This window comes from Neolamprologus brichardi, chromosome 6, assembly GCF_056152115.1.
Source record: "Neolamprologus brichardi isolate AB-2024 chromosome 6, ASM5615211v1, whole genome shotgun sequence".
Classification (NCBI taxonomy): domain Eukaryota; kingdom Metazoa; phylum Chordata; class Actinopteri; order Cichliformes; family Cichlidae; genus Neolamprologus; species Neolamprologus brichardi.
The window spans coordinates 29,994,238-30,017,500 of record NC_142109.1 but is presented as its reverse complement, the minus strand read 5'-3'; the positions used below and the strand labels follow the sequence as shown (position 1 = coordinate 30,017,500).

The 23,263-nt window shown below is 40.8% G+C and overlaps 1 protein-coding gene across 5 annotated transcripts in view; it reads right to left on the bottom strand.

Moving 5' to 3' along the window:
* dok7b (docking protein 7b) overlaps positions 1-23,263 on the bottom strand; it is a 27,100-nt gene extending 3,837 nt beyond the window's left edge. The window contains exons 1-12 of one of the 5 annotated variants that reach the window (XM_087842089.1): positions 23,066-23,263; positions 22,909-22,954; positions 22,023-22,111; positions 20,930-21,080; positions 19,057-19,257; positions 13,110-13,229; positions 10,384-10,494; positions 8,951-9,831; positions 4,740-4,811; positions 1,264-1,312; positions 677-829; positions 293-514 (exon numbers count right to left, since the gene is read on the bottom strand). In XM_087842089.1, coding sequence (XP_087698215.1) covers positions 293-514; positions 677-829; positions 1,264-1,312; positions 4,740-4,811; positions 8,951-9,831; positions 10,384-10,494; positions 13,110-13,229; positions 19,057-19,257; positions 20,930-21,080; positions 22,023-22,111; positions 22,909-22,954; positions 23,066-23,119 — 2,149 coding nt within the window. In that variant the 5' untranslated portion in view covers positions 23,120-23,263. The remainder of the gene's footprint in view (positions 1-292; positions 515-676; positions 830-1,263; positions 1,313-4,739; positions 4,812-8,950; positions 9,832-10,383; positions 10,495-13,109; positions 13,230-19,056; positions 19,258-20,929; positions 21,081-22,022; positions 22,112-22,908; positions 22,955-23,065) is intronic. The other 4 variants (XM_087842091.1, XM_087842090.1, XM_087842092.1 and 1 more) reach the window with 4 other exon arrangements.

The window sequence follows — 23,263 nt, the reverse complement described above, 5'->3', positions numbered from 1 at the left end:
TGGTAATCAGAGCACTAGGTGCAGTGACCCCCATCATACCTATCATATTGTTATGATAGGCAGAGAATAATCAACAAATCAACCATCTGTTTCATAGCTGTTTGCCCCAGCTTTGCTTGCTGTTCTATATTCTAACAACGTCTCAAACATGCCATGCATTATAACAGTGGAGATATTGCACTCAAAATGGGATTTGAAGCTATTCACTTGGCATATATAAAACCAAAAAAGAAAGCAGCAGCAGGAGAAGATAAATAGTTATCTAAAACTGTTTGAGGTGCAATGTTCTTACTGAGTCTGCAGAGCTGCACTGCATTACCTCTCTCAGCACTGCCCGGACTGGAGGCCGGAGCCGAGCTGGGTTTCTGCAGCTCCAGCTCTGTGTAGAGTAGCTCTCTAGTTTTATACAGCAGAGGGCTAACGGGGATGTTGACATAATTAGTACTGCTGTTACTACAAGGCCCGCAGTCCAGGGATGCAGGCGGAGGAGCCTCGTGGGAAAACCTGAACATGCCTGAAGGAGAAAAGCAAAAGCAGGGGAATTAAATCTGTTGTTTGCAGGACAAAAAGTGTTCAATTCATTTTAGAGTTAGAAGTCAGTATAGCAACAACAAAACTGTTACACCAGGAAAACATGAGATGTTTTGATGTTTTGATTTATTGCAAATTTTCTTACCACAAGCTGATGTTGGTCTGTGCATGCTCGGTGGGACAGGAGGTGGTGGAGGGGCATGCAAGAGCAGAGATGGCAACAGTTTCTTCAGATTTGCAAGCTTAGAACTGATGTCACTGCTGTCGTGCTGTTCCTCCCTGATACAGAGAGGAGAGTCTGGAAACACATTTTTAGGACACGAGGATTAGGACACTGATTCAGTATGCAGTATACATTAAGTAATGATGTAAAAAAACAGTCCCTTAAGTTCTTATTTAACTTTAATCAGCTAAACATCTATTAATATTTCCAGCAGATGTAGTTAAATTATGTAATTATTATTACTGATCCATAGACAGCATGTATTTATTTCACCATTTTAGGTGAAGGTCATTTTTAACAGCCTTTTCAGTTGGGTAGTTCAGTCTCAGCGGTGAATCATATTTGCTAAACTCTCACTTTTTAAGTGAAAGTAACTGATAATTTTCCCTTTGAATAAATGTACTGAAACATAATTTCTCATTAAAATTCTCATAATTTCCTCCATACAAAAATGTATGGAGGAAGAATCTTGCAGTGCTTCTAGGACACAGTTTCATTAACAAACACACCTTGTGAATCTGCAGAAGGTGTCAGGTGCATCAGTGGAGAGCTGTCAGTCTAAAACATAGGGGACACAAACAATGATTTAAAAAATTTCCCTTAAAGTGCTTTTGAAGTTTGTCAAAAACGTCTTAATTTACAGCTCAGTTTTAAAGACAAACATTCGAAGCTGGGTTTTGTAATTCCATTCAGAGTATTAAAATACCGTGCAATTATGCTTATTAATGGCCTTAAAGGGGCCTAGTATTGTCATGGTCCCTGTGCCTCCCCGGCCAGCCCAGTGTGGCCACAAGTGTTGTTGTTTTTTCTCTCGCTCTCTCTCTCCTACCTGTCTGCCTGGGCGGAGCTCTGATTGGGCTCCTGCCCTTGGCCACGCACCTGCAGCTGATCTCAAGCGATTGCAGTTCTCTGGCTCTTAAGGCTGGGGCTCTGAGCTATTCGTCGCTGGAATATTGAGTAACTCTCGTTAGTATTGCCTGGCTTCTTGCAATTCTACTGTTCCCGTGTTTGCCTTCGACTTACCCTCGTCTGTGTAAATAGGTTACCTGGATTAGCCCTTCTGTGACCCCTGGACCCCGTGACTGAGAGTGAGCTGCTTGTGTGGAGAATGTTTGGACGAGGAGCAGAGCGAGTGTGAAGAAGTGTGTCTCCCCAGCCTGTTGATCCCCGGGACCCTGGTGTTTTCCCCCACCCCTTCACATGTATATAGCGCACCAGTGTGATTAATAAAGTGTCGTTGAACCGTGCTACCTCCGTCTGCGCCTGAGTCCGTTCCACTCCCGTGACAAGTATGCTCATAATCAGCTCCATACACTGATTCTTGGACTCTGCAAGAGTAGCTTAGCATGGTCCACATGCACAACTCTGCTACTGTCTTTTTATGCATCCTCTCAGTTCATTCACTTTGAAAGACCCTTTTAAGACCACTCTTTAAAGCCTGTCTTTAAGCTTGGCTGGTGCTTGCAAATAGAAGGTGTGAACAGCAGGTGGGGCTACTGTGCTCAAAGCCACTGTTGTTCGTCTGAGACGTCAATATTAAAAGGTAGACTAGCCTCAGCCTCAGCGTAGAGTAGAATTCGTTTGCCTGCCAACTTTTTGTGACCCCCACAGACTTATCTGCAGGGACACTACACTACAATCCACATACTATGCACACATCTTTTAGACACACTGCAAGCAGAATTCGGAACCTGCAACTCTCTGAATCCACATCCATAACCTTGCCTAAGGGTATCTGCTTTGGTTCATTGGGATAAGTTGTACTGAGTTCATAATTTGAAACTTTGGCCATATGCACCAACGTAAAAATAAAGACTTTAAAATACAAAAAAACCCCGTTAAAAATAAAAAAAATTATTAAATAAAAAACACATCTACTTTAAACTTCGCTTTGTTTCCTATGAGTGGGTGCAATCAGAAGACAAAAATATATATTCTGAATATTGATTAGTAAATAATGGAATTTGAAAAAAGGGGGTTTAAAGTTAAAACTTCATTCTACTCCTTTTCGAGCATAAACGCCGTGTAGATATAGAGATATTAATGAAAACTTGATGTTTTAAGTTTTTCAGTCTGACTAATAACCAACAAGTGGTTGTATTTTTGTCTTCATTTCAGACAAGTAGTGATTATTTACAGCCCAGGCTGGAAGAAGTCAACTCTTAACTTGGTGACTCGTTAAGCCTCTTTTAGCTGCAGCAGCCTGTATCAGCTGTTTCCTGTATGATGATGAGCAGGTTAAACAGGACAAAGATTTCTGGCATGTCTTGATTTAAAAACACTCTTCGGGTCATGTCCGAACATCTCATTAAAATGAAGGTCAGTACCTGTCAGTGCTTGACCATTTGATAACAGTTCCTTCCTTTTGGTTTATTTCTTTGCTTTGGGTTGTTTTCTTGTTGATCACCTTAGCTGCCCACACTTCAGGTCATAAACTACAGCTTTGACACTTTTCTGTTAAATTTCCTCCATAATCCCAGTGTGACCAGCCCCTGAGGTGGCAAAGCAGCCGAAGCCATGATGCCCCTGCCACCATGCTTTACAGTTAGGATTTTGGTGTGTTTTGCCTTTTTCTTTCAAATCAACTTATTTCAAAAGACATTCAGCAGTCAGTGTTTTGCAGTGTTGAATCAGACTGAAATGTAATTTCGTTTGTAGTGACCTTCCTTTAACACTTTTCCTTTTTCTTATAGTGGACACAAACACAGAGACTTTAACGTGAAGAGATTGCTGCGGACGCTTTGAGCTTTTACCTTTGAGTTCTTTAGTACTGAGCATCGTGCTCTACGTGTAATCGTGGACAGCCAATCCTATCAAGAGTAGAAACATCTAACAGCAGCCTCAAACGTGCAGAGGAGCTCAACACCTTTTTTGCTTGGTTTGAGACCACCCCTCCACGACTCACCCTGCTCCCCACCTATCCTTCACCCAGCACATCCCCCCTGTACCTCCAGGAACATGAGGTCAGGAGGAGACTGGGGTGAATCCCGGAAGACCTGACGGCATCCCAGGGACTGTAGTTAAAGCCTGTGCGGACCAACTGGCAGGGATCCTCATCAGGTTATTCAAACTCTCCCTGCCTCATGCCACCGGTCCCACCTGTCTGAAGGCCTCCGCTATCATCTCTATGCCCAAAAAGACTGATATAGACAGACTCATGGACTACAGACCTATAGCCCTCACATCTGTAGATTACAACGTATATATTGTTTGGGACTGCTTTGGTACCTCAGGCCAGTAATTCACTTAACAATTAAACCAATTACTGTAACTATGAAAGGTTGAAAAAGAAGAAAATGAATGCTTGTGAATCACTAAGTCAAGGAATTGTGACCTTAACCCAATCGATGCTGTGGCATGACGTGGATAGAGTCATTCAGGTTAGACATCCAAGACATATTTATGAGACCAGATAAATGGTGCAAATACCCGTCTGATCACTGTGCAAGTCTCTAAAGACCTTAAAATACAACTGTCTGAGTGTTATTAGTTTATTTGAATTTTAATGACCACTTTGCTTTTTGGAAAGGTCAAAACCGTCACTGCAGGATGCTTGTGTAAATACATGAACAGAAGACCAAATGTCTGCCATTTCCACTAACAATATTTATTACGTACAGTGTGTGTTTCCAAGCAGAATTTGAATTTTCTATAGTAAATCTAATTTTATAGCATCAAAACAAAACAAAAAAACAATACGCTTGTGTTGGGAGCAACATCTGTGTGAGGTGAACCTCTTTATTTTATCACAGCTGATGGTAATAGCTCTACTTTCCCTGGCTTTTATACATATTTGGGTTTTGTTTGTTTGTTTTTTCTAACATTGTGACTGAAGATGCAATCATTAGAGATAATCAGTGCAGAAACCCTTCTAATTCCAAAGGGCAGAGTATTCTTCTTGCAGCTGAAGACCTGCTTTAATCTTACAAAAGTAATTTTATGGCTCCTGCCCTGCACAAGCCAAAATGGGCAGATGCAATCTTACCTGCGTGCAGCTTGTGTTCCTCACTGACCGCCACTGCTCTTGTGTAATGTAGTTGTCTAAACCATGACTGCACTGGGTGGGAGATAAGAAGACATACTGTCAAGGCTCGGTTTATTGCTTTTACTGCAAAATTCAGGAAAAAGGCATGATTTTAAGGTACGGAGAAAGGGGATGCAGAGGAGGGAGGCAAAACAGCTATAGCCAAAGAGGCTTGAAAATAAACTGGTTTGGAGAAAGACTTAGGAAAAGGGGGAACAGAGAACAGGTGAAGAGGGGGAAAAGCTGCAGAGCTGAGAGGTTAGATCTGACATCTTTAGAGGCAGACTAAAGGATAGCTGGCTCAGACATGAGAAAGCTCTGACAGCATGTCTCACTTTACCATTTACTCCTCTCCTCAGCAGCTAGTAACACAGCAGGCTGGAGTTTCACAGATATTATCCATCATACAGTCTGTCTCAACAGACATGATGGTACACGTGAATTCAGGTATTGTAACCAACATCTTAGAATAGAATAGAATTAGAATAGATAGATAGTCTTAATTTACAGCTCAGCTTTAAAGACAAACATTCGAAGCTGAGTTTTGTAATTCCATTCAGAGTATTAAAGTACCATGCAATTATGCTTATTAGTGGCCTTAAAGGGGCCTAGTATGCTCATAATCAGCTCCACACACTGATTCTTGGACTCTGCAAGAGTAGCTTAGCATGGTCCACATGCACAACTCTGCTACTGTCTTTTTATGCATCCTCTCAGTTCATTCACTTTGAAATGCGACGTTTCAATGTTTAAGGCCCTTTTAAGACCAAGCCGAAATGGGCAGATGCAATCTTACCTGCGTGTAGGCTTGTGTTCCTCACTGACTGCCAGTGTTGGTCAAGTTACTTGATAAAAGTAATCAGTAACTAATTACTGATTACTTCCCCCCAAAAGTAATCCCGTAACTTTACTGATTACTTATTTTCAAAAGTAATTAATTACTTAGTTACTTAGTTACTTTTTAAAAACACGATTTACAACCTGAATAGGTGATAAAGTGATAGATCTTTCAGCCCAATTCTACTTTTTCTACTTAATCCATCATACAAAATGTAATCAAATGGAAAAGTCTCTTTTTAAAACTTGTTTTATTAGTTTTAATCTTTTAACTTTATGTATCAAGCAAAAACTTAATTATACGCAACATTCTCTGACTGGAAGAAATTTGTTTAACATTTAAACCTATTTTCTGCACATTCCATTTTTTTGTGTGTTTACACTCACTCTTTCAAATAGATGCAAGTAAAACACAGCAGAAAATAAATAAAGTCAAAGACTAGCGCTCCTGTTGCTCTATTTTCACCTGTAAAGCAGGCGGAGGTTTACCCTGGTGCAGGTGTGCCGCAGCGGTCAGTGGAAGAATCCGCGAGTTTCTCTGTGAATTTCCCATTACGTCGTAGCGCACTCGGTGCTTGTTTGGAAGTTTACGGGTTTTTTTCGCTGTAAAAAGAAGTTTTCTTCCCACGCACAGCGGACACTAATGTTTTTGTCACTTTTTATGGAGTCAAACTCAAAGTAAGGTCAGTACTTCCAGGCTTTAAACGCTGCACGCTCATACTCTCTCCCGCACTCGATATATGATCCATTGTTGATCTGCACACAGCTGTTGTCAGGAACGTCGCACTCGCTTACGTCACTGTCATGAGACATTCTCGCAAAAAAATCACGGTTTTAGTAACGCAGTAACGCAGCGTTCCTACGGGAAAGTAACGGTAATCTAATTACCGTTTTTGCAATAGTAATCCCTTACTTTACTCGTTACTTGAAAAAAGTAATCGGATTCTCTGCTGACCGCCACTGCTCTTGTGTAATGTAATCGTCTAAACCATTCTAACCATTACCAAACATGAAGGACGCTGAGTTTCTGCTACACTGAACCACCAACTCTTGAGGAATGAAAATAAGGAAAACTCATTTGTGTTTCACACAGCGGGATTCTCCTCTCTGAGGATTTCAGCCAGTTTCATCACTACTTATTAACTTTTTCAGTCCCCTTTGCTCCCTCTCACTCTCTGCAGCATGCACGCTGTATAATGAACACACACACACTCCTACACAACCTGTCAGAAATCACAAGACATGCTGTTTCCTCTCCTGTTCTGATGATAATTTGCCTGTTACAAGGGGGAAGCGCTTTTCACAACCCATCAAAAAAATTAATTACACACAATGTGGGAAAGTCTCTTCTGAGAGCATTTGAGGTTTCAGGCAAAAGTATGAAAATCAAAAACAACGCCAGCTCGAGACAGGTGTGCGACAGACACCCACACTGATTTTGTTTTGCTATACGGGCGATTGAGTGGCTCAGCGGGTGGAACTGTCACCTCACAGTGAGAAGAACCTGGCTTTGGTTCACACATACTTCTGCCTGTGTCTAAGTCTTCTCACCATGGTTCCTCACCCTGTGGTTTTCAGGCCGAAGGCATCTAAAATCATTTGGACCCTAAACTGCCCATATGGAGGAGACACAGGAAGCATGCTGCGAGTGCAGAAAAGCACCGAACTGTAGAACAGAATGAAGTGAAAAAGAAATAACATTTTAAAACAAATGAAAGGAAAAAAGTTTTGTCCCTAAAGCCATCGATAAGGGTTTGCAATGCTAGAGCGCCTCAGCTTGAATCACAAAACAGAATATTTTATAGAGAAATTCATTCCTCCTACTTTTCTGCTCCTCTGGCAGATTTTTTTCTCCCCTCCACCGTTTTTTCAGCTTCCTAATGATCCATTAAAGCATTGACTGTACTGTAAATCACAATTACAAAAGCAGCCACCCAAGTTAGTCATTAGTTCCAAAGCAAGTAGTGGTGTCTATGTGAAAAGGCCAGATAATTGCTGCTTGAAGGGCTGCTGCATCAGTTGCAAACTGCAGAGTTATGTAATACTGTGAAACAGAGGGCAAACAGAGGGAAAGTGCTTTAGGAAAATAGACCATAGATTTATTAAAATAGACTTAAGTTGAGATCTCTGGTGCTATTAATTTAAAAAGAAAACCCACTAAAAACGTCACCAAATTACTGTTTAAGGGCATATTTTGGCAGGTGTTGGTGTTCCACTTACAACTTACTTCCACTGCAAGTTTCTGTTTTAACCCAAGCTCTTAAATATTTTTCCTCTTAATGTCTACTATTCCTATAGTACTACTACTAGCAACAGAATTTCTGACATTAAAGAGAAAAAATACTAAATAGATCGTTGGAGTATTCGGTTTACATAGAATTAATGATAGGTGGATGTAAATACAATAGTTTAACCTTTTTCTGCAGATGTTGCATATATCACAGCATTAACAGCTGGGGTTTATTTTTATTTTAATTAAAGAGCATAAAATAGAACATTATAGATTTTATTAATAAAACCAGTGTTTTTGAACCTTTGAGGGATGTGATTCAGGCTCATTCGCTGCACTAAGGTGGTTGATTTGTCTGTTTTTTAAGTTACAGACAGATTTGATTCACCTTTACTTGATGTTGATCCAGGAAATTTTCCGAGGATTCTTTTACCGTTGAAAGACAAATAAAAATACAAATGAAGCTGAAATTTAAAAAAAAAAAACAAACTACATGATGAAATTGTTTATATGTTTTCCAGACATGATGACATTAAAATGTCTCTTTGAAAGCAGGAAGCAACCTGGCGAGTGATATTTTTGTGTTGTATTTAGTAACTCAGGGTCTTATTCTGCAAAATGATTGACTATACTTCTTTAAATGCAAATTTATAATAATGTTTCAGTACTTTCACACAAATAGGGGTTTGAACACAGAAGGCTTTCTTTTATTAGACAGGGAATGATTTATTTTATACTAATTTCACTGAGGTACCTCAACTCTAGTAGAGCTAAATATTTTGTGACAACAGGTCCCAGATTTTCAGGAATATCACTTGTAGTCATCTTGCTCTCTTTCCTATTCCCATAACTTCCAAACTCTACTTGGGAGCACGTTCTTGCCTATTTGCGAAGGGGAGAGTTACATAAGATCTCTTTTAATAGCATAAGAATAGAAATACGCCATAGTGCGTTATGGAGATTTGCATTAGTGGGGGCAAAGTATAGCAAGAGTGATTAACTTAATGATTAGTAATTATTAGTATTTTATGATTTGTTTTGTTTCTTTATGCAAACAGCAGAGAGAAGAGAATGAGGGAGTGAAACACTGTGACCCTCCCTGTACCTGCTTTTCTGCATTAAACAAGCCTCCAGGGACCAACAAGGGTCTGGGTGTAGACCTCCCCTCACTGTCCACAGAGGGCGCCCTCTCGCTACCCCAGGAGTGTGAGCGCTGCATCATGGCCTGACGCTGAGCCATCACTCCTCCTTGTCCCTGACCATCACCTCCATCTCCACTGCTCTTATTGTCTTTGCTGGGCTCAGACTGGGCTCCGTGGGACGATGGCTTCTTTTGAGGTTGAGCTCGTAACAGACTCCTGGGGGTATCATACCACAGTCTAAGCAGACTGGGAATCCGGTATTCTTCACTATGCCTTCGAGATGTACGAGATGCAGATCTGGAGGAGCAGGAGCAGGAACAGGAGGCTGTGTTGCCCTCTGGGATAAGCATGGGTTGAAAAGGAGAAGAAGGAGGAGTTGGGGTTGGTGCAGAAGGAGGTGAGGAAGGAAAAGAAGGAGCAGGAGGAAGGCTGGCCACAGAGCCAAATTCCTCCCCTACTCCCCCGCTGGCCATGTCCAGACTCCCCGTACATGAGGAATAGCTCCCTGAGTAAGAAGAGTGGCTGCCTGTCGCTATCCCAATCCCACTGTCTAGTGAACTCTGCCGCCCGCTGTCATGGAGACGGCGAGGATGGATGTGGGTGGAGGAGGGATGGCTCCTGGAGCCTCCCAAAACAGCAGAATAAAGCCGGTCATCTGAACTGGCCAGTGCTTTCAGCGTGGAAGAGCTTGAAGCTGTCTCACTGGAGAGGTGCAGTCTGCCTAATGGCTCCGCCCACACTGGAAGTCTGCTTCCATAGCTCACATCTGATTGACTGGAGGAAGAGCTGGAAATACTGCTGTGGTCGTCTCCAGCAACAGACGTACTGCAGCTGTAAGAGGAGGCTGAAGAGGGAGAGAAAGGTAATTGACTGTAATGAGTAATAAGTGAGACACACTGAAATAAATCAGTTTGTAAGCACCAAACGCCGCAGATAGTGATGTTTAATCAATAATATATAAATCACACCTTTAACTTGGTGCTGTGGGCAAATTATTACAACTCTTTGAAGTCAGTGTTCAATCATCTGCACATTAATTACAGTACAGGTCATTAACAGGTGCTGTTAATCAGTACGGGCAGGAAAAGGAAATATTTATTTCACAAACCCTCAGCAGGCATGAATCATCTGCTCTGACTATACTGACATTTACATATGTACACACATAATTACGATGAAAATCCCGAAATACCAGCATGAATATAGAGCAGTGATTAAACGACTGTGTCGTCAGGTCAGCGGTCCAAATATACGCGGAGCAACGACGTGAAAGAGATTCATAGTTCACAGAAACATCTGAAGGTCCTCAGACGATGCATTTTATCCTTATGAAACATTATGAAAAGAGTTATGTGTTGGCTGTGTAAGCTGAGGTGAACTTTACAAAATAACATACCTGTGCTGCTTGCTAAGCTGCACTGAGACAACATGCTCAGTCTTTTCTCCAGCACTGATGCCTCGAGGTTGATTCGTTCCTCTGCTGAAGCTGGATCGGCACTGGGATCTGCTACGTCAATAAATAATTGAATGAACAGTTAGTTGCAAATCTCATTAAGCCATACTTTACAACACAGAAATCTGAGACATTTTACTGTTTAATGAAAAATATTAGCTCGTTGTTTTTGTTTTTGCTTTTAATTCGATGACAGCAACAAATCTAAAAATCGGGATGGGAGCAGAAACAGGGCGGAAAGGTAGGACACACCTACAAACCTCAATCTACCGACACTGTAAAGAAGACATGGCCAAAATTTGCCCACAACAATGAGATGATTTAACAAGTTCATGAAAATTATACTACTACGAAAGGTGGATCTACTGAATGGTGGGGTGTGCTTTTAGTTTCACATGAAGTTACATTGCAGAATAAAAAGGCCATTGACATTTAACTTTTTTTAAAGCACAATAATAAACTGTTTCATTGTGTTAGAGTGTATTTCAGATGCTGCTGTGATCTTAATACAAAATGTGTAAAATCAAAACTAAAGTTGTGAGACATCTGCTGCATTTATCAGGCTGCCCTTTAAAATATGAGTGTGTGTGCATGTGTGTGTGTGTCCATCTAATTCTTTCAACAGCTTGTAAATTTAACATCTCCCGAGGACGCTATAGGCGCCTCGACAATCTGTTAGAACACTAATTTTGTGTAAAACCTTGCTAATTACACTCCTAATTCCTGCTATATATACATACTGCAGAGACGAGTGAGTGTTAGAGGGGCAGCATGGCTCCTGTTTGTGCGTGCGCACCAGTGTGTGTGCGCGCCAGTGTCCGCACATTGCAGTGGGTCAGTGGGTGCTTGTATAGGTGTCAACAACCTAACACCTGGAACTCTACTCCCTGGACTCCAGCAGCTAATGCTAATATGTAGATGCCAAGTTTCTTCACTACACTATCTGAGGTGTCAGCTAACATTTGCTAACGTAGCTACTTGACTAATTATAGCCAGTTCTCAGCACTGAATGTCACAGTGGGGTTACAGTGGGCCTCATAGCTGATGACGCAGGCTGGTTAATGCTGGAATAAACGTTACAGGGAACTTTGGTTTATTTTCAACCTGGAATTCATTTTTCCCCCCATTTCTGTCAAACTGGTTGACCCAGATATTTAACGCATTCACACAGCTATTTGCCCTGATTTTGTTTGATCTATTCCTAGTTTGTCTGTACACATGTTTTACTCCAATACCAGTATTTGCACTTGCAATGTTTATCTTTAAATATAGATTTATAGTAAGCTAAAAATAAAATATGTAGCGCATAAAGTTATATAATGAGTGTAGGCTTAAAGTGCAGAATTTGCAGCTTTAGCTGAACAGTACTGCGTTTATAATTTTCATGAGTATAAGGAGCTTGGAAAGGAAAAAGAAACTTAGAGAAGTCCAGTCTCTTTCTTTCCAAGCTCTTTTTTGTACTGCTGTGACCTTGATGACTGAGAACCTACACAGACATTTTCATGAGTCATTCTTATACATAGTTTCCAACTTTTGTCACTGTTCAGAAAGTATAGACCTACCTAAACACTATATTTAAAGGTACTAAACAGTACTGGGGCTATGGAGCAATGTTTTTATCACTGGCTCTTCTGTTTTGTTTGTTTGTCTTATGCATGAGTTCAAGAATATTTGTTATTCCTGGCTATGATTTCACATAATTCAGCTAATCTAAAGAGGGAATACACAAAGAAATGAAACAACAACGGGCAGAGATTATGAGGAAAAGCATAGATTCAGTATGCAAATGTTAATGCAGATAAAAACCTGTCCTAGTAAGCCGGCAAAGCCCTTGCTGTTAAAGAAGAACAAGTCTTAGGACTGATATTTGTCCTCAGCGGTATAAAACTTCAGTACAGCGCTGTGCTTACTGACATGTGAGATATAAATAATTCTTCAGAGACTTCCAGTATGATGGATGACTGGGGAAAAATGGGTCCGGGTGAAAAAAGACAGATACTATTTTAAGTTTGATTGCAGAAAAAGTGTAACAATGCTAGCTAATGTGCAATGCTGTGTCAATGTTCATTTCACTACAAACTGTAAAAAATTACACGTTGATGCTCAGGTAATGTTTATTCAAACTCTCTATGCAGTTCCTGAAGCAAAAATTACTGTGGAATTAGAAATATATTACAGTAAAGCACAAGTCACACACAAAGGAATGACACCCTTAATTTACAGCATGACTCTTGGGGGCATAAAGCATGTGGTGTTTCTGTTACTGTGGCGCCTGACACAAATGTTAAACATGTGCAGGAAACAGGCGGTAAATCTTTTCATGGAAGTCACAAACCGAGTCAAGTGTCCTTGACTTGTGAAGTTGTGAAGTTGTTCTTCTAAACATGGAAATAATAGCTTCCTAGCTATGCCAGCTTATACTGGCATCGCTTTCGGGCTCATATATAAAATTACACAATTACACAAACAGACTGATTATTTCTGATCCTCTAAAAATGTGGGACTATTAAGGACTAAAGTAAAACACATCACCACCACAACAGCTGTCCACAGTCTTATCACCAAGGCCTGTCCATCTTTTACCTACATTTTTTAACTTGCACACTTTTGTAAACATATTCCTGACAAATTTCACTTGTGTTCTGTTTGCAGTTTCTAAGTGTTTTTACCTGGCAGGTCAGGTTGCAGGCCATGTGGTGCCCTGCTGGGGTTGATGCCCCTGACGATGCAGTCGAATAGGAAACTGATCTGCTCTCCTTCTGAACAGGACAAGAAGAAAACACCAGCCCCTGGACAAGCGAAGAGGAGATAATGTGTATACCATAAAAAGCAGTTTAATAAATAATATAACAGACAGCAGGAGCGAGAAGACTGCTGTAGTAAATTGCTGAAATATTGAGTGAAACATTTTTAAACAAGGCCAAATAATATTCACTGTGGTTCAGACGCCTGCTGTGAAGGCAAAGCTATTTTTTAAAGGTTACATAAAATGTCTATCAATTCAAGCTCCCACTCTCCGATAAAACCCACACAGAGGTGGATGTCAGTGAAAACAAAAGGAAGGGAAAAATAAGTAAAAATAATAATAATAATGAAGCATCAAAACTTCACGCTACAAACATTTAGGGGGGGGGAAACAGCCATAAATCAAGGCATTACTCAGGGTTTTGGCTAAGAAAGAAAACAAACGTATGAAACTGAGTTTGCTGTTAATATAAAAGCAGCTCAGAATCCCAAACAGAAAATTGTTCACACAATCTATTGGCATGATTCAGTCCTAAATAATGCCACTCAGTCTTTTAAATGTATTTTCAATAGTAGTAATTTTCTTAAAGGAAAAACCCAAATGTCACAAAGAAATTGTGCCCATGAAGCCCTCCTTTAATAAATAAGGAGCGCTGGTACAATATGCTTTCAGATGACCGTGTGGCTCCTCAGACTGAATAATTGAAAAGAGTTTCTCGTTTATATAACCACTGAACATTAAATGTAATGGAAATACATTAGCTGAATTATGTGTTGCATTTTCCCTGAGTCAGTGGAACAGCGTGACAGCGACACACTGCTTCAGTCAGTTTTCCACCACAAGAACTATGAAAGCAAGCACTTTGCTAAAAAAAAAAAAAGAGTGTGTGTGTGTGTGAGAGAGAGTGAGAGCTATTAGACCGATGAATCATACAAAAAAAATATACGGAGGTGGAAATTAGCATAATATTAGCCCCCCTTTAAACAAAGAAGACACATCGTAGCAGTAAGAGTAACTGGTGTATGTTAGGTTGAAATAAACTCTTTTTTTCTGCAATTATCTCTGGGGTTGTTGCAGCGATGAGACCTTTTTGTGCACACTTCTCATTTATTTCTCACAAATTTACAAAACTCTGCTGTATGACAATTCATCTTCAAAGAAACAGGTTTTTATTTGCTTGTTTTTGCGGCGCCGTTTTTCACTGAAAACAAAAAAAACCCATTCCTGTGTGCAGGAGATTTGTGTTCATCTAAACTAACTAAAAACTATTTTAAAAAGACTTTTGGTTTTGATCCAACACCCAGTCTACTGAAGGATGACGATGGCTTTGACTGTTTCACTTCAAGAGAAAAAAAATCATTTCTAATGACAAATGGAGACAGCAAGAGACCTTTTAACCTCTGTGGATCACTTGACACTTTATCAAAAGACGAGAGAGTTGCTAAAGTTAGATTTACTTTTAAAATGCCCTTTGATCAAGAGAACAGGGAGTAAACTAAAGGATGATACTGTGGAAAGGCAGAGGCACTGAAAGATTGCTGACATAGCATGTGAGTTTAAAATTGCTTTTATCTGGATCACAGGACTTGACGGCGACCCAAACTCTGCGGAGCGTCATTTACGTCTCTGCATGTGTGCCCTAAAGACACGTGTGTGGATGTGTGTGAGTTTCTGTGTAACCAGGTCGGCGTGAACACGTGCGGCCCTGATAAGCCAGGAAATATCCATCCAGCTAAGATGCAGGCTCTCTTCCAAACATCATCGGTTACAGAACACAGTGGCCTCATTATCACATCTAATAGAAGGGGCTCTGATATCACTTTACACTGCTACAAAGTGCATGCATGTGACTCTACAACCCAAGGCACACACCCAACGGGCAACCGTGAAGACCTGATTACTGATTACTGCTATCCCAAAGGACCGCCTGGTCTGTTGGCTATCGGGGGAGTGTGCATGATTAGTGCCCATGACACTAAAAAGGCTTGTCATCATTACTACAGTGCATGACTTTAATTCTGAAGCCGACTTTGAAAATGCAGATGCAGCAGAAAGTACTGCAGGGCTTGACAAGAGCACGAGCAGTTCTCAGCTTTTTATAGCAAAATAGGGCCACAGAACTGTTAGTCTCATTTAGCATAATTATTCCAATGCATTTGCACATCTTTGCACTGATGATGTTATAATAATCTTCTGGGAACCTTTGAAATTTACAAAGAGGACCACACAAAATTGGTGGTCTGTGAAAGAGCGCTGTGATTTCTCCAATGATGAATAGAGATCATAAGATTGTCCATGATTAAAAGCCGAGTGATAAACAGTATAATTTCCTCTGCTTACTGAACAGATTTAATGAGACTGATAACTCGAGCAGAGCTAAATACACTCATATTTTATTACCAAGTAGCCCCAAGCAGAGAGTGGTAAAGGAATCGCACAATATTTGCAGCAGAAAACACATAAATTGAGCAAAATTCAGGGAACAGTTTGAAAACACTTTAGATCTCAACTGGGAAAAAAATCATGCTGGATATTTATATTGATATGGACTGGGTGATGTGTTAGGAACGAAAAAATACCACGTCATTTGATAGATATTAAATTTGTCGGCCTGCAGAGTGCTGAATTCAAAGTGAAAAAAAGATTCAGCAGGCTAGGCCATTTTGCCTGGTTTGTATGCCCCCCACATTTTTGTATGCATGCCTGGCAACAATGAAAACATAATTTCCCAGAGGTGTTCAAATGGATTTAGTTCAGGCAGGTGTGGGCCAGGGACTAATGGTATTCATCAACATCCAGGAAAAGTTGCACTCTTGACACAAGAGGCCGGGCACTGTTGTGGATCATGATGCAGCACTGTATGCTCTGTCAGTAAGTCCAAGGACCTCATCCTGATACCTGGCAGTCAGTGTGCCATTCTCTAGCCTGTAATAGGCCTGTAATAATAACAAAATGTTATAAGCAGCATAACATTCTCCATGGCTTCTCCAGACCTTTTCAGGCCTGTCACGTGTTCACAGGGAGAACCTAATATGTGAAAAGCACAGGGTCCCAGTGGTAGACCTGCCAGTTCCAGTAGATAAAGTTTGGTCCTGGATGGTTTTGTCAGAGACATTCACACCAGAGGGCCACTGAAGGTCTTTTTTAGTATTCTGACAGATCTCCAGCCTCTCTCCTGAAATCTCCATGCTCTTGAGACAGTGTTGGGAGACAAACCTTCTGGCAGTAGCACGTATTGATGTGCCATCCTGGAGGAGCTGGATTGCCTGTGCAACATCTGTAGGTGTCGCCTCATGCTACCAGCAGTGACACTGACACTAGCCAAAAAATGTCAGTGGCCTTCACCTGTAAATCCATTCCTGTTTCGGGGGTTGTTGTCCCTCTAGTCCCCTTGCTGTTAATTTCATTAACACCACAGCACCTGAAACTTATTAAAACTCCTCCTGTTACTAAATCTAACCAGACTGATAGCTCAGAAGTTTAATTGAATTGATGCTATAGTGTGATTAAAAAGCTTTTTCTATGGGAGTAAGCTAGAGTACCCGGAGAGAACCCACATAGACACGGGGAGAACATGAGAAGCCCAGCTGGATTCTGGATTCAGACCCACGACCTTCAGTTTTCAGTTTCAGTTTTCAGTTTTATTTGTCATATGCAAGTTAGCACAGGGTCAACATTGCAATGAAATGTGTTTGACGAGCAGCAGTCACTCAGCAGCATGATATAGTAGGAGAAAATATAATAAAATATAATAAAATAATAAAAAAAATAGAAAAATAGTAAGGAGCAAAATATTAGAGAGACATGGTAAAAGAGAAAAGATGACTAAATATATATGTATCTATAAATATAAATATATGTACACTAGTGATTAAATAAGAAAATCTTGAAAAGAAATATGACGGGAGGGCAGATGGGATATTGCACAGGAATGAGCAGCATGTATGATATCTTGGTATGATATGAGAATGCTAACCACTGTACCACTCTTCCTTCGCTGACGTTAAAGTGTGGCTCTTCTGGCTTATTTAGAAAGCATTGTTCCCAGTTTCATGAGAGCATTTACAAGAGGATCTACAGAGAACGAGTCATGGCCCAAAAATATGATGTTCATTCTGCAAAAAAATGTCAGTTTTCATTACAGCCTCTATAGATTAGCTCTGGCGAGGTGTCTGGTAGAGTTAGATGCGAAATGTTGAAAGCCTGCACTCCACAAAACTACTGCTCGGTGTGGACGTGTCACATGTACTTACCAACTACAAATAAACATGTGAAAATGTAAACTAACACTCCGCTTTACCTTGCACTCATGCAAGGAATGTCAGTTGCCTACTCGACTCTCACATCTTTCTGCTTCTTTCGTGCTATGCCAAGAGAGTCTCTTCCTACTGCCCCTGTGACTGCTGGGTAATATGCAGATCAGATGAAGGGGAAAACTATGATTGGACATGAAGCCACCAGGGAATTTGTGACTGGCTGAGTGTCCACTACAGGGGAGTGACTGGTATTTATAGATGTTGCTCATCAGAACACTGAAACCAGACCTTGTGGTTATTTTCGTACACACACACACTCAAAAACACAGACAATCGCAAAGCAGCATACAAGGACAAAGAGTTCTAACTAAATGAAAAATTAAATCTTGTATTTCCAGATACCTGGGTGACAGCAACTTGAAAACTTCAAACAGGTTCCATTATCACCTTTGTCCATGTATCTGCCCCCTCCCTCTCTAATTCACACACACACACACATCCCACCTAAAAACATAAAGCTGCCAGTCATTCTTTACATTCATGCCCACATGAGCCGGACATTCAGAGGATATCTAAACCCTGGCAACAACACAAACACACACATACATGCCATTATTTGGTGGGCAGGTGGGCAGTGCGGAGGGTTCATACATAGAAAGTGGATATAGTTACGCTATAAACGCTTATAATAAATCACGTTTTTGCAAAGGAGTGTTAGCGTTAGTGTGACAGCTCTATTAACCCGTGAGCACTGAAGCAAACTTTAAAGGAGGTTATATTAACCTAAGTAAAGACCTTTTTAAAAGTGGAACTGCTGCTGTGATTGTGCACTCTATCAACTGTTTCTGGACCAAAGAATTAACTAAAGAACGGTTGGTTAGATTTTAAAGTTGAGCTTCAAGTATTGTTAAGATGAACATCTGTCTTTGGTGGCTGAATGCATTCTCACGGGCGGTGCCTTTCTTCTGTTGCGTCCTTCAGTGTGCAATTTCCACTTGAGTGAGTGAGACCTTGAATTTCCGTGAATATACTCGGGTTGTCTCTAGAGGACGAGCACAATCTGTGATTAACCAGGCACAGTTTTCTCTGTGGTCATTCGAGCTCACACCTTTTTTTTATATATTTAAAAATTTTAAAAAACTTATTAAATGGACTGTCAATTCATTTAGTAGTTCTTTTGGAGCTTGAACTTTTCAGCTTGGGCTAATACGTCAAGAGAAAATAAGAAAAACATCTGTAATTTCATGACAAAAGGGGAAGTTTCATCTGCTGAGGAAGGTCAAGTAACATGATCAAAAGCTCCAGAACACTTTATAAATGTGGGCCTGTTTTGTCAACGTACAAGCCCTTTCATGTCTATGTGTCGACAATGTCAGATTTCACCTAACGGAACATATAAAGGTCTTTGATTCTGAGGGACTGACATCACATTGAAGTTTTGTAATCTCTGATCTGACATCATCCACTAAAACATAACAAATAATAACATCAAAGGACGTGATGTAGTAGGGCACTGTGAGTGATGATTTTTCACTTGGTAATAGAGTGTTTCATTTCTGGGTGCAGGCTGTAGGGCTAAATAAATTAAAGCTTCTCAGTCCAGCAGATACTTACAGTATCCACACCGAGTCCCTCCCTCGAACACGAAGCCATTTGGCACAGCACCGTAGCGACGTAACGCCGACAACTTCCAGTGGCCAACGACGACGGGAGGGAGGCCTCTGGTGAGGACCAGCAAGTTGTTGCACAGGTGGAGTGATGCAGGACCGCTTTCCAGTTTAGTACCTGGCTCAACGTTGACGCTAAACCTGTGGACTGGCAGGGAGAAGAAAGACAGACGTTTGAAAAGAGCGTTTCATGGCCATGCAATCATGATGGCTTCGAATCACTTAGGCTGCAGACAACTAAAGTGCCACTGATCGTGCAGCACATCCATCACGTAACACTTGAGGCGGAGCATAAAAACACACACGTGCATAAACACATATGCACCACGTAACTGATGACTGTGGCAATAATGATTGAGCAGTTTTTTAAGCCTGGCAGGCTGCAATTTGTCATTGCCCAGTTTGTGCAGATGGCCCCAGTGCGGTGCCAAGGACTGTCTCTCCCTCTCAAAGCCATGTACTGCACAGCGCCACATACAGAGTACAAGCATGGGAGTGAAAGAGCCAAGTAAATGATAGGAATTATCCTTCACAGTGTAGGTGAGTAAGCACGAAATAAATCATCTAAAAATCGATAAAAACACTTTCAAAGAAACATTATGTAAAGACGTAATAGATCAAGCTCACTTTGTCGCCCTGAGCGAAGAGCTAGAGCAACGAGCAGGCTTTGAGGCTCTGAGAGGAGCGAAATACTCCAATGACGAAATAATGTGAAACAGAAGGGGATTTACAGGTAAAAGCAAAATAATAAAGATAATAATTTTTAAAAATTGGCAGCTTAAACAGCAGTGTAAATTGAGGTGAAACATAAAACAAAAGTGCTCAGTTTTATTGAGTGATGTTAACCCAAAATATTTCTAAGATTTAATCTTAATACTTAGACTGGCAAAAAAAAAAAAGCTCTGTGACATTACAACCTCAAAGGCAAATCAAGAACCCGGCCATTTGTGGATTTCAAAGGTAGATAACACTGTGTGACTTCTACGTAGTGGTGGAGGATCAGAATGCTTGCGGATAATAACATTAAGGAACAAGATGGACATTTGTAAATATCCTGAAGGTGATATTTTAGGAGGAGGAGGATGAATTGTGTGTTCAGAGAAATGTTTAGAAATATAAGCAGTGATAGGACCAGCTGGTGCTGCTCAAAAGAAATATCAGTTCATCTCACAGCATGGCTGTTCAAAAGTAGACACGAGCTATTTCAATGAGTTATCAATATTGGTGATGGTTAATAAGACTAGTTAAGGAGAAACATTGGACAGGAGCAGAGTGTTTCTGAAAGTTCTCAGCGGGACGATTTAGGCCGACTACAAAGATATAACTGAGAGTTTTAAATAATAGATAAATAATAGATTAAACACTCGTATTTGTGGTTGTTTGAAATGTTCGGCTGGAATAGTTTTTGTTTTCCTTTTAAACTGCACCGGTGATATATTTCTATCATTGCTTTACTTTTCAATATCCCTTATAACAAGGAAATTGGGATGTATTTACACAAGTTTACACACAGAGGATCACTTTCAAGGTTTACTGTTTGCAGTGTGAGAAATTCAGTAGATAAGTAAGAATACAATGCTCTAAATTTTTTAAAAAGTTGTATTTGAACAGTGAATAATGACAATAAGTCAATTAAGTCTGTAGAATCTGCTGAAATTTCTGCCTCTCCACACATTTTTTATTAAAAAGTAAGCTCCTGGTCAGATCAACAGAGATCAAGGAAAATACTCTTATGAGCAGTCACAAGACAATAACTACAACTACTAGAGCTACTATTCTACTTAGAGAATGCTACACCTACATGAGGCCAAACCACTGACCTTCTCCCAAGCTGTAGCGGATGCGGGCATCCCAGGCCAGCAGGGTGTCCCGGTTGTTGAACCCAAGGACCAGCATGTGCGCCAAGCAAAGGATGGAGAGGGTGTAGGACACGCCATCGTATCCGAGCCCTGGCTCCACGCCACAGATCCCCTGAAGAAGCAGAGTAAACCAAAGGTAGAGTTTGCATTTTACTATTGATATGCTCCTTAGAAATTGAATGGCGATGGAACAGATCTAGTCTGGAGTAACTCGGGTCAGATAAAAGAAATTCTGACATCAGGTGTAATACTTTTCTAGCTTTTTGGTGACATGACACCAAAGCTCAAAAAGATTCGTAATATCAAAGAGTGAGATCTCCATTCAGAGAAAACAGAGCTTGTTTATTTTACAAGAGCGTGTGTAAACCTCCGGTTCATTTGGGGTCAGTTTACTGATGAGATCACATTGTTTCTACAAAAGAGCTCATTCAGATACTGATGATGTGCACTTTGAAGTTGTTTTTATTTTTTTAATATATAATATATATATATATATATATATATATATATATATATATATATATATATATATATATATATATAGAGAGAGAGAGAGAGAGAGAGAGAGAGAGAGAGAGAGAGAGAGAGAGAGAGAGAGAGAGAGAGAGAGAGAGAGAGAGAGAGAGAGAGAGAGAGAGAGAGGATTAGAGGATAAATAAGTATGAGTCATCCCTATTGGGTATTTTCAGAAAGTGCCCCTATTCATATTTAGTTCCCTTTTAACTATTTGAACAGCTTACTCCAAAACCCACTTTACCCTTATCTATCCATGTGGCATTTACATTATAGTACATGCCACATGGATAGATAAGGGGAAAGTGGGTTTTGGAGTAAGCTGTTCAAATAGTTAAAAGGGAACTAAATATGAATAGGGGCACTTTCTGAAAATACCCAATTTACATTATAGTACATAGAAGAGACAGCAGTCTCCTAAAAGCTGTAGCTTAGAAAGGCGTATTTATGTGAAGGAGACCTACTAAAGAGCTGCTACCAGTACAGAGCACCTGCACTTGAGATCAGAGACAGCCAGGCTTTGCTCTGCTGCTTAACTTACCTCCAGTGTTACATTCAGCCGCTCCTTGTGGCCGCTGCCCTTCTCCTTCCCTTTCTTCTTCTCCTTATACACCAGCAAGGACAGGCAGTCTGACCACGTGCGGAGAAAAACATTACAGACCGACAGAGTCAAAAGTACATTTCGTGTTTAATAGCAAAATAATACAAGTGTCACTTATTGTAATCCCTGCTGCATGCCTGCTGTCTACTATGGCACAGCTGTCATAACAAACCCTAAAACAATGAATTGATCCAGCTTATAATGAAAGCGAGCCACAAGCTCACACAGGCTTTGACACACACAAGCACAGTCACAGGGTACAGAGCAGAGTTGCCCATTATTCCCACCACTCTTGCCATTTTTTTTCTTCCAGGGACAGAGCAGCAGCGCACTGGGCCATATGTTTTTGTATGCTCAGAGGATCTATGTCTCCACAGCATCTCAAATTAATCTCCGTTTAGATTTCAAGAAATCCCCCCAGTCATGGTAAGTTACAGAGAAGACAGTGCACTGTGACAGTTTATGATTTTGACCGGGAGGTTTTCAAATTATTAACCCTAATTCGAACTGGCACCAAAAGTCCCCCTCCAGGATTTAATATCCAGACTCAATTTTTTTCTGATCAATTACAGAAAATAACTTCACTCGATCCATTGACCTGATGCATTGCACAATATCCGCACGTGTTTACGCGGATATGTTGCGTTACGCGCTCAGTGGCGCACAGCCAAGAGACCAACTGGCAAGTTGGTATCAGTTTAAGTGGAGGAAAGTCAAAGAGATTAGTGCATCGTTACACGAATCAATCGACAGATCGTAGTGTCACCGTGGAAATGTTAAAATCTGGGTAGGAATAATAAAAAGTGAAGCCAAAAAAGACACGAACCTGCGACCGGAGAGGGCTTCCGAAGAACGACCCACCGAGTCTTCCACTGTGAAGAAGTTTGGAAAGAAGTAAATCACAAAGGAAATTTCTGTAGTCGGCCTAGAGGCATGGGAGCACATTTAAAGTGAAAAATGAGACGCAAATATGTGGAATTAACCTTTTTTCCATCTCTAAACTTGACTTGTCCCTCCGCGACAACTGTGTCCGTCATCTTCTGTCATGGTTTCGAGCAGCTGCGTGTGCGTGTGTGTGTGTGCGTACAGGGGCTCGCTTTTCAAAATAGCCTTTGGAGTCCGGGCCCCCGCCGGCAGACTGCACCCTGCCTCCTGCGCCATCAGACCACCGAGGCGGTGAG